At 30.8% G+C, this 12,730-nt stretch overlaps 1 protein-coding gene across 1 annotated transcript; it reads right to left on the bottom strand.

Moving 5' to 3' along the window:
- Positions 1 to 273: 273 nt before the first annotated feature.
- LOC115717084 (branched-chain-amino-acid aminotransferase 2, chloroplastic) lies at positions 274 to 10,909 on the bottom strand. The gene is made up of 10 exons (XM_030646022.2): positions 10,648 to 10,909; positions 10,491 to 10,546; positions 10,128 to 10,314; positions 8,146 to 8,322; positions 7,916 to 8,047; positions 7,726 to 7,824; positions 1,448 to 1,564; positions 1,250 to 1,345; positions 792 to 904; positions 274 to 662 (listed from the first exon to the last, which is right to left on the bottom strand). The coding sequence occupies exons 1-10, from the start codon at positions 10,711 to 10,713 to the stop codon at positions 548 to 550; spliced, it is 1,158 nt and encodes a 385-aa protein (XP_030501882.1). The 5' UTR covers positions 10,714 to 10,909; the 3' UTR covers positions 274 to 547.
- Between the last annotated feature and the right edge of the window lie 1,821 nt (positions 10,910 to 12,730).

Genomic DNA, 12,730 nt, shown 5'->3' with positions numbered 1-12,730 from the left:
TTTAACAAAACAGAAGATCCAATTATAACTTTTACAAAACATAAGGTCAAAAATAGCATTTACTCTTATATCTTCCCTTTTAATCTTTGATATTCAAAATTAAACTTCATACCATAAAATATAATTCATGATTTAAGAAGTTTACCATAAACCATTATTAATATATGAATTATGATTCCTAAACCTTATTTTCTTATCATATACTTTAATTGAAAATTATATTTATAATTAAATGGTTTTATTCTCTTTAGTTTTATTAATTTGACTCATCTCTAAGACACAAAAGGCTAATAAGTACCACAAAAAAATACTTTCATTTATTTATTTACAAGATACATATGTATTACATTTTAGTCATTTACAAGGATTATAAGTATAATAATGTAATTAGGTATATATATAACTTCATAAACAACACAAAAGTATTCAAAACTTCTGTATCATTTTCCCATATATGTAGATATATATATATATAGTTATCTCACACTTTAAAATAATACAATTAATTAATTATTATAAAATTAATAAACTAATATTTTATTTATACTCAAACTACTTCAACTATCCACCCTTTCTTATCTTCAATAACCCCTGTTTGAATTCCCACAAGGGTTGAGTAGAGTCTTGAACATGTTGATTCATCACCAACTCTAAACTCCATCCTATATATATATACAATATTTTAATTTTAAATATTAGTGTCACAACTCTAAAATAAATTTAAGATTTATTATTATATCATTAATAAATTAACTATTAAATTTCGAGAAATTACAAGTAAAATATATGACCTTTGATTCTTATATGTAATGCTACCAACAGGAGCAACACCAACAGCAGTTCCTGTACAGAACACTTCATCAGCTTCACTTAGCTCATCCACCATAACACCACGCTCCTCAACCTGAAAAATTAATTTTTATAAGTAAACTGTAAATATTTTAACTTATTTGTTTGGATATTTATATTTATAAAAAAGGCCATTGTGGTAAGATAAAATACTTTTACTATTATTTTTTTTTAAAGTGATACGTGTAATAATTATAAATATTAAGAAAATTTTTATGAATTTGAAAAAATACATTTTTATTTAGATTGTAACCATTAACGAAATAACCAAATACCTTACCGTAATATATATTGTAATTTCATGAATGGTTACGATCGTATTCTACCAGAAGTACTCTGATGTTATTCGTAATAATATTGAGAACAAAAATTAATATATATGAATATATATAAATATAACCTTGTAACCATGGTCACGAGCAATTTCAATGATACTTTTTCTTGTGATACCAGGAAGAATAGTCCCAGCTGTTGGAGGAGTTGAAATAACATTACCCTACAAAATTTATTATCATTATTATTATTATTATTGTTGGTATATAATCTGTATCCAATCCTTTACAGTAGTGATATTAAACAAATATATATATATATATACCTTGACAATAAAAATGTTGCAAGAAGAAACCTCTTCCAAATACTTCTTGTTAACCGAGTCCAAGTATAACACATCAGAAAATCCTCTGTTTTTGGCTCTTGTTATAGCTTTTAATACCTAAAAATATTGTACCCGAAAACCCCATTTTAGAATCTATGCTAAAATCATTTATTACCAAAGATATTGTTGAGTAAACTGCTAGCAAAATAAAAGAGGAACGATATTACCGAATGAAGAATTCTGGGTTGAGTCGCGGACTAAGTCGCTCTCTTTAAGACGTTCGCGGCACTGCCCAGGAGTGTGCAAGCAGTCGGAAATTGCCGGTCGTCCCCAGGATAAAACAGCCCAGTCGTTGCACTGTATCGGAACCCCACTGCACTGTAGAGCACCGTCGAATACACCCAAAAAATTTGATATCGCAGATGGAATTTTAATTTTATGAAAAACTGTATTTTTCTGATACGAAAAAGAGATATTTTCTTCCCATCAGTTCAATCGCATTATATAGGCGAATGGATTGAATAAACATAACGGGAAGAATAACGTTTTCTGAAGTGGGGTGAGTTGGTCCTTTGAACGTGTCCCATTAACTGATACGACTAAGTAATCAGTTTAATTAAACACGTTTCTTAATTAAATTAATAAATAAAAAATAAATATTTTATTAAATAATTTTTCTGTAAAAAATAATATTGTGTCACACCACACCAACCCAACCCGGCCCGGCCCGGCCCGGCTCGGATCGGACGGACGGCGCGCGCGCGCGTGTGTGGTGGGTCAAGTGTGTGTGTCCTCACCCATTCGCACAAAACTGGGTACCCCTTGGGGCCCAAACCCAAATGCCAAAGTTGCACTCTTTATACCCTTGTCAATGAGGGTTCATATCCCATGTGGGACTCTTTCCAACTCACACACACTAAGACACTTATATATTTTGTTAAAATATTCACAATATTTCCAACAATCCCCCACTTGAATTTTTTAAAAAATATTTCCATCTACTAGTATCATTCAACAATAAGATTGAGCATAAACAAAGGTATCTTTCGATTTGAACCTCTGCGTAGTGAATACGATTTAGATTTTACTAGAGTGACCGTAGTCTTGAACTCTATCTCTAACATTGTACCACGCAACAACCTTTTCAAGGGTGTAATCAAAAGCCCGTGCGTTAATGGCCATGCACGTCTATCCCAGTATAGTGAACGCTCTAGAAATTTTGCCCAAAATTTCATAGGAAGCGGCCCCACTCCCACATTCACATAGGTGAGTCTATCAAGAGTACTCCCGTAGCTCGGTACTCCACTCCACTTGGAGTATAGATCTCATTAAGAGTTTCTATTAACTCAACCTTAAATCGCTTCAGGAATTCATGCTTCTCTTTTCGTATAATTATAGCATGATCTCACTTTTATCACTTCATAACTTGTTATTACCCATTGAACCTATTTCTTGGGATCTCCAGTCTATAGGTCGGGTTGCCATTATGAGTGATTCATCAATCTAAGGGCAACAGTCCCATTCCTTTCGATGTTTTAAGGACTTTCTCTCTAGCTAAGCCTTTCGTCAAAGGATCAGCCAAGTTATCATCAGTGCGTACATGATCCACTCTAACAGCTCCTGTTGAGAGAAACTCTCTAACAGTGCTGTGCTTACGACGTATTTGTCGTCTCTTACCGTTGTAGTAACGGTTCTGTACTTTTGCAATAGCCGCGGTACTATCGCAATGGATCAACACAGCTGGAATAGGTTTTTCCCATAAAGGAATCTCAGCTAGCAGGCTTCTCAGCCAACCTGCTTCTTCACTAGCAGCAGCTAGCGCTATCATTTCAGACTCCATTGTAGATTGAGCCAGAATAGTCTGTTTCTTAGATTTCCATGAAACAGCTCCACCAGCTATGCTAAAAATATAGCCACTGGTTGCCTTGGAGTCATCTGATAAAGTGTTCCAGTCAGCATCACTGTACCCCTCAAGTACAGCTGGAAACTTTTGATAATGTAATCCAAGAGTCAATATTCTTTTGAGGTATCTCATGACCCTCTCTATAGCATTCCAATGCTCTGGACTAGGTCTACTAGTAAACTTGCATAATAATCCCACGACATAGGCAATGTCAGGTCTAGTACAATCAGTGGCATATCGAAGACTGCCAATGATGCTCGCATATTCAGATTGCCTTACACCATCACCGGTGTTCTTAAATAATTTTACACTTTGGGATCATATGGTGTACATGCGGGTTCTGATTAAAGTAATTATCTTTCTTTAAGATCTTCTCAATGTAGTGAGATTGATCCGAAGAAATTCCCTTTTCGATCTAGTGATACGTATACCAAGGATTACATTCGCTTCACCTAGATCTTTCATGTCAAAATTTTCACATAGCAAAGATTTCACATTGTTCACGACATGAATATTAGATCCAAAAATTAGCAAGTCATCCACATATAAACAAATAATGGTACACACATTATTTTCAGATTTATAGTAAATGCATTTGTCACTTTCATTTACTTTAAAGCCATGTGAGATGACAAGATTATCAAATTTTTCATGCCATTGCTTAGGTGCCTGTTTCAAACCATACAAAGATTTATCTAATTTACACACTTTATGTTCTTGACCAGGAACAACAAAACCTTCAGGTTGGTCCATGTAAATCTCTTCTTCTAATTCACCATTCAAGAAAGCAGTTTTAACATCCATTTGGTGCACAACAAGATTATGAATAGCAGCAAGAGCAAAAAGCACACGAATAGATGTAATTCTAGTAACAGGTGAAAATGTATCAAAGAAATCTACATTTTCTCTTTGTCTAAACCCTTTGGCAACAAGTCGTGCCTTGTACTTTTCAACAGTACCATCGGGTCTTAATTTCTTTTTCAGAATCCACTTACAACCTATTGTCTTACAACTCGGTGGTAACACAACTAAATGCCAAGTTCCATTTGACTCAAGAGAGTCCATTTCATCATTAATAGCTTCATTCCATAAATCAGCATCTAGTGAAGTCAAGGCTTCTTGGAGGTTAGAAGGATCCTCCTCTAGAGTATATGCACAAAAATCAGAACCAAAATCTTTGGTAATTCTAGCTCTTTTACTTCTTCTAGGTTCAGTTTCTATACCCTTTTCATGCTCATTATCCCTAAAAGCAGTCATGTTACTAGATGATGCACCCCCACTATTTCTCAATTTAAATGGAAATCTATGTTCGAAAAAATCAGCATCATTAGATTCCAAAATAGTATGCGCTTTTAAATCATAAAATCTATATGCTTTACTATTAACAGCATATCCAATAAAAACACATTCATATGCTCTACTAGCCAATTTAATTCTCTTAGGATCAGGAATTCTAACATATGCCAAACAACCCCAAGTTTTAAAATATGAGATATTGGGTTGTTTATTTTTCAAACTTTCATATGGAGAAATTTTCCTTTTAGATTTAGGAACTCTATTAAGCACATAACATACAGTTAATAAAATTTCTCCCCACCAATGAGAAGCGACACCGAATTCAATAAAATAGCAACAACAGATTCAGTAAGAGTTCTATTTTTTCTTTCAGCTTTGCCATTCATTTCAGGTGAATAAGGTGCAGTCTTATCGTGTATGATTCCATGTGAGTTATAAAATTCAATAAAAGCAGTAGAATCATATTCAGTGCCTCTATCGCTACGAAACTTCTTGATTTTTCTACTAAGTTGATTTTCAATTTCAGCCACAAAAATCTTAAACATATCAAGAGCTTCACTTTTATTTTTCATTAAATACACATAGGTAAAGTCAGAACAATCATCAATAAAAGTGATAAAGTAGCGTTTACCATTTCTAGTCAAAGTTCCATCAAGTTCACAAATATCAGAATGGATTAAATCTAGAGGCTCGGTTTCTTTTTCTAACACAGATTTATGTGGTGTTTTAGTAATCTTGGCTTGGCTACAAAATTCGCATTTTTCAAAGTCATTTAAAGATAATTTAGGAATTAGGCCTAAACTACTCATGTTCTTGATTATGCGTTTATTTACGTGACAAAGTCTAGCATGCCAAGTATTAAAAGAACACAACATATAAGCAGAAGCATTAACTTTATTGACTTGAACATTCAATTTAAACATTCCCTCAGTTGCATACCCCTTCCCCACAAATATCCCATTCTTAGTTAAAGTAAACAAATCAGCTCCTATAGTCTGAGTGAACCCCGCCTTGTTGAGAAGGTAGCCCGAGACCAAATTCTTCCTCATCTCTGGAGTGTGCATCACATCTTTTAGAATCACAGTTCTTCCAGAGGTGAAGTTCAATTCCACATTTCCAGTACCAGCAACTATAGTGGTGTGGGAGTCACCCAACAACACTTTCTGATCCTCAGTAGCAGCAACATATGTTTTAAACATATTTCTATCATAGCAGACATGGCGAGAAGCGCCAGTATCTACCCACCACCCTTCAGATCCACCAATAAGGTTGATCTCTGAAATCATAGCTGTAAAAGGCAGCTCTTACGTCGAGTTAGCTGCGGAGCGAACTAGGCCTGTTCTTACACTTTCGTGCCATATGACCTGGCTTGTTACAGTTGTAACACATGAACAAACCAGAGTCATTTCTATTAGGGGGTGGTTGCTGCCTGTTATTATGGTTCCTTTGATGGTTCCAATTCTGATTGTTGTTATTGGTTCGAGGTTGATTGTTGCGGTTTGGATTCGCTTTGCGATTCTGATTCTTAAAGTTTTTCCCATTGGGTTTCAGAACAGCAGTGGATCTTTTATTAGTGTTGTTGTTGTTTCCAACAACAAGCACCTCTTCCTTTTGGTCTTGTTTTCGAGCTTCCTCCTCAATTCGAAGACGAGTGATCAGACTTTCCAACGAAAACTCTTTTGTTTTATGCCTGAGAGTATTTTTAAAATCTTTCCACGAAGGGGGTAATTTATCAATCATAACAGCAACTTGAAATTGTTCATCAATAGTCATACCTTCAGAAAGAATTTCGTGAGCTATTTTCTGAAGCTCGTGAGACTGAGCTTCGACTGATTTATCATCGGTCATTTGAAACTTCAAGTAGCGGCTGACAGCGTATTTCTTTGTTCCGCCTCCTCGGTGTCATATTTTTCTGTAATGCTTCCCATATCTCCTTGGCAGATTTGTCAGAATTATAATAATCATACAAATCATCAGACAAACCCATTCAAATAAAATTCTTTACACAGAAAATCATTCTCTACCCAGGAGTCCCTTTCCTTAACCTCGCGATTCGTACTTCTCGACTTCATCCTTCTTCTCGGCGGAGGTGGAGTCTCGAAACAATCGGTTTCAAAACAGTAAGCACATACGCAACTTTTTTCATGGTCAGAAAAAACAACATCTTCTGTCTCCAACGTTTAAAGTGCAAACCCTCAAAACGAAAAGGCTTGTTAATATCAGCAGTAGAACCAGAACATTCATCGGTAGTAGTCATAGCAGAAAGAACGTCTTAAAATTGTTGAGTAAACTGCTAGCAAAATAAAAGAGGAACGATATTACCGAATGAAGAATTCTGGGTTGAGTCGCGGACTAAGTCGCTCTCTTTAAGACGTTCGCGGCACTGCCCAGGAGTGTGCAAGCAGTCGGAAATTGCCGGTCGTCCCCAGGATAAAACGGCCCGATCGTTGCACTGTATCGGAACCCCACTGCACTGTAGAGCACCGTCGAATACACCCAAAAAATTTGATATCGCAGATGGAATTTTAATTTTATGAAAAACTGTATTTTTCTGATACGAAAAAGAGATGTTTTCTTCCCATCAGTTCAATCGCATTATATAGGCGAATGGATTGAATAAACATAACGGGAAGAATAACGTTTTCTGAAGTGGGGTGAGTTGGTCCTTTGAACGTGTCCCATTAACTGATACGACTAAGTAATCAGTTTAATTAAACACGTTTCTTAATTAAATTAATAAATAAAAAAATAAATATTTTATTAAATAATTTTTCTGTAAAAAATAATATTGTGTCACACCACACCAACCAACCCAACCCGGCTCGGATCGGACGGACGGCGCGCGCGCGCGTGTGTGGTGGGTCAAGTGTGTGTGTCCTCACCCATTCGCACAAAACTGGGTACCCCTTGGGGCCCAAACCCAAATGCCAAAGTTGCACTCTTTATACCCTTGTCAATGAGGGTTCATATCCCATGTGGGACTCTTTCCAACTCACACACACTAAGACACTTATATATTTTGTTAAAATATTCACAATATTTCCAACAGATAAGTAATAAAGTAAAAGAAAAATCTTACTGGGGCATAATTGGTAATACTTTTTACACCTCCAGCTCCACCAGGAGAGGCTCGATCATACTCTTCTTCAACATACAAGTTCAAAGCTGCAATTCCCTCCTTTTAAATCACAATAAAATGATGTATATTAATATATATATTTTAAGCAAAAAAAAGACTTAATTCACATTCTGAAAAATGTAATAGTGACCTTGAAATAGTTGCGAACAGGGGAAGCATAAATGAGGAAAGTGTATTCTGGTGATGGAGCCAAGCCCAATATAGGACCACTTCCAATTAGCATAGGCCTAATATATAAAGACCCTTTTCCAGGAGGAGGAATCTATACATTTTGATGATGAGAATTAATTAATAATAATAATATATTTTAACAACATATATAATTATGTGTAATAATTAATTAATAGTAGTCGTACGTACCCAACGTTTGTTGGCAAGAACAGTTTGTTTGAGTGCATGGAGAAATTGATTGGTGGAAGGTGCGGGCATACAGAGTCTGTGTGCACCTTCCCTCATGCGAATGGCATTTTGGTCTGGACGGAATAGAAGGACTCTTCCATCTGACCTTCTTTGAGCTTTTGTTCCTTCATACACTCCCTGTACGTGTATAATTAATTCTCTCTTCTTTTATTAATTATATATTACTTTCAAAATTCTTAACATCATCATTCTTTTTAGGAATAATTACATGAGGTACAATTTTTTGTAAAATATTTATATTTTTACGTTCAAAGAATATTTTTTTACATTTTTACGGTTTTCCAAAAAATAACACGAAAACAACATAAAATAAACAAGAAAACAACATAACTAACATGAAAATAACAACAAAAAACAACAAAAAATAACATACATATAACAAAAAATTAACCACAAATGAACAAAATTTCAACATAAAAAGACCGTATTTTATGTAAATAAAATCAAAAAAATCGTAAAAATATTTAAAATTCCGTGAAACCGTATTTTTGTTATTTTTTTGTTGTTTCCGTGCATTTGTGAAATTAACCCTTCTTTTTACTTATTATGTTTTTAAACTTTTTAGTCTATTTTTAATACTATTTGTAAATTTTTTTTTTTTTTTTGAATAATTTACAATATATAAAATAAAATTTAAATAGTTCATTACTATATATAAAAAATAATATGTACAATAAAATATGTAAAATATTGGTATTCTAAAAATTTATAAATAATAATTATAACATAATATATTAAAAAATTCTCAAAAGTGCCAAAAGATATAATAGATTTTCTAAACTTACCCAATAATATATTAACTAACCAATAATAAAAGAAAACATCTTTTATATTAAAATATATATATTGCACAACCACGTGTTAAATGTTCTTATGTAACATTTAGTGAAAAAAAATAATAGCGAGCTATGTATAATAATTTAATAAGAAATGCTAAATTTTTTATATAACGTGATGCATTAATTTTTATAAAATTACTGATTAGAAGAATGTATTTTGAAATGAGTATTCTTATTGGATATATATGTTTAACATATTCTATAATAATATTTCAAATAAATAATATTTTTTAAAATTATATAAGACTTAAAAATACACTAATAATTCTTTTTAAAAATAATAATAAAAAAAAAAAGAGTGAACGCACTACCCAAAAAAGACAAAAAGGAAAATCTATAAAATGGTTCTCTTTATAGTAACTCAACATTTTCACTTTGACTATGTGCTGTAACATGATAAGGCCACGTGGAAAAAAGGAAAAGGATAGATAGATGTCTTGTGTTGACTTTGACATCATTCTACCTACGAATTTTCAACTTATTGAGGTTGACGTGTTTAATAAATTAATTAATAATTATAGAAATTACATTTTTTTCTAGTACCAACTATTCAAAGATAAATCATTTCAAAAAAAAAAAAAAAAAAAACTATTCAAAGATAAATCATAGGCTACTTTTACGATACACTGATGCAATCTCTAATTACTTCTGTATCTATATAAATCTTTTAGTTTAAATTTTTTCATAATCGTGTACGTTATAGTTATTTAAGACTTCTTGTAAAATTTTGAAAAATTCAGAATAATTTACAATATAAAAATCAATATTTAAACCGTCTATTTCACACGCGTATAAAATAAAAAAATTACACGTACAACAAACTCTTTAAACACTATTTTCGACGTGTTAAATTTTTTCAAATTTCTTAAAATTTTGCAGGATGTCTTAAACAACTATAAGATACACGACTATAAAAATAAAAAAATTTAAACTAAAAAATTCTTATAGATACCGAAACAGTTAGGGGTTGCATCAGTACACCCATTTTAACGTACTAGAATTATATTTTTTTTCTAGTACCAACTATTCAAAGATAAAACTCATACATTAAATTTATAATTTAAGAAAATACTAATTAATTACCTGACCGTAGTTTAAAACGCCAGCAGCAGGGCTAATCTGGATATTTGCATAGGGATTAAGTTGTCCATGTTCAAAATCATGGTCTTTACAACACTTCATAACGTACATGTAATCAGTTGGAATTGCACCAAATCCAATTTTATCCCATTCCACGTCAGCATATTCATCCACATCACCCCCTACATTTCTGCTCTCCCATTTATTACGTCACCAAATTTAATATATAATAATAATTATATCAATTTTACAGCTTAATTACAAGATAATAATCATTACCCACACCCCAATTCTACCATTATTAATTATTCATGATTTTTTTTTCTGGAAAAAAATAATAAAATCTGGTAATATAATTAATCTTACCCATATGTTTGTTGAGGCAAAGATGCAGCTCGAGATGCAAATCCAAATCGTCCCAACTTCATGTCAAAAAATTAAAAAAATAAATATGAATTGTTTGATTTTTAATCAATTTTTGAAAAAATGGAAATTTGAAGAAGAAGAAGAGAAATATATAAACCTTAAAATTTGATGATGAAAGAGTATGGCTTCTTCTGAGAAATTGAATCATCATATTACTAAACATCTTTAATTGTGTTATATATGTATGAATATAAAGAAAGGAAGAAAATTGTGAATGGAGATTATAGTATTGGAAATCTGGGATATATAATATGGAGAAGAATTAATTAATTGATGAAGTACGTGAGAGTTTTTTCTTCTTGATTTTTATTTAATTTTTATAGAGATCGACAAAGAGAGTAGCTAGAGTGAGAATGGCCAACCTCAAAAGGTGAGGATTACAACTCATACAAGTAAATGGATGAGAATAAGCTATTTGTGTGGAAAAACAAAAATAAAATAAATTATTAATTAAATAAAATTCTAAAGAACTTTAAATGATATTGATTGATTCCGACCCAATCGTGAATGTTCAAATATATATAAATTAGATCACTACTTATTTTTTTATTATTATAAATTATTATTATTATTATTATATGTTATATATATATAGGTATAGTACACTCTAATTATAGACATGCATGTAATGGTGGCAATGAATCAGAAATATATGAATAAGGATAAGATCTAATCTACTGCAATACTGCATGGGGAAATCATATAATATGAATATATATATTATTAGGTGTTTTGTATTTAAAAATTAAAAAATATGAAAATTTTGCTCTTGCATTAATTATAGATGTTTTGTATATATGAGACTATGGATAAGGACTAATTATTGTCACTTTTATAAAATGATACACAAAACACAGCATGATATTAATATTTATTCTAGATATAAAATGTAATTGTTTAACTTTTAATAAAATAATTTAAGAATATAAAAATATTCTGTTAACCGTACGTATTAATAAAGTCAATTTTATAAATATATATTAATATTATTTATTTAAATTAATTTAAATATGTATAATATTATTTTTCTTTAGATTAATTCAACTTATACCAATTTTAAATTAATTTAAATATATATAATATTAATATATTATTTGTAATATTATTATTTTTTGTTGTTATTTTTAATATTAGGAGTATGTTCAATTTTAATATTTTTAAATTTTATATTTATTTTTCTCAATTTTTTTGAACATTAAATATTAGGGGTGCTCATGGATTGGTTTGATCCAGATTTTCATAATTTTTGAAGCAAACCAGTATAACAGTGTTTTGAATATTGGAAACCAAACCAGACCAATAAATTTCTCAAACCAAACCATTAAGAACGGTTTAATTTGGCTCGAAACCACGGTGTAAGTAAAATTTATAATTATTCATATTTTTTAAGTAATTGTATTATTTTTAATAAGTTTTTAATTTTATTTTTCAAAATATATATTTAACATGATAAGTAATATATGTATAACATATAAATAACAATATAAAAATATTCTCAAAAGTCAAACATAATATAAAAATCCTACAAAACTTGACACAAAAAAAATTAAATTATACATATACATATATATATAAATCAATTATTTATTATAAACGGTCCGGTCCGGTTTAATAATTGTTAACTATTTATTACGAACCGCAACTGAACCATTACGCCGTAAACGGTCCGAATTAACCAAACCACCAAAAACGGTTTCCCCGATTACGGTCTACAGTGGTTCAGATTGTCACAGTCCGAATTTAAACTGAGGTTTTCTGATTGATATGAATAACCCTATCAAATATTTTAGATAAATTTAAATATATATAAATATTAATATTATTTATTTTAGGTTAATTGAACCTATATCAGTTTTAGATTAATTTAAATATATATAAATAGTAATATATTATTTATAACATTATTATTTTTTTATTGTGATTTTTAATATTGAAGTATGTTCAATTTTAATATTTTTAAACTTTATATTAATTTTTAAAAATTTAAATATTATTTTTTAAAAAAATAAAAAATTAATAAGTAGTTTCCTTTAATTTATAAAATTTTAAAAATACACATAATAAAAATAAAAACTATAAATATAATTAAGTATATGTGCAATGTATGTAACAATAACCTAGTATATAAATAAACTAGGTTGATGTTACGTACAATGCACGTATAATTAGTTTTTTTTAAT

The sequence above is a fragment of the Cannabis sativa genome, chromosome 5, assembly GCF_029168945.1.
Source record: "Cannabis sativa cultivar Pink pepper isolate KNU-18-1 chromosome 5, ASM2916894v1, whole genome shotgun sequence".
Taxonomy (NCBI): Eukaryota; Viridiplantae; Streptophyta; class Magnoliopsida; order Rosales; family Cannabaceae; genus Cannabis; species Cannabis sativa.
The sequence above is the reverse complement of the archived record's forward strand: the minus strand, read 5'-3'. Positions and strand labels throughout refer to the sequence as shown.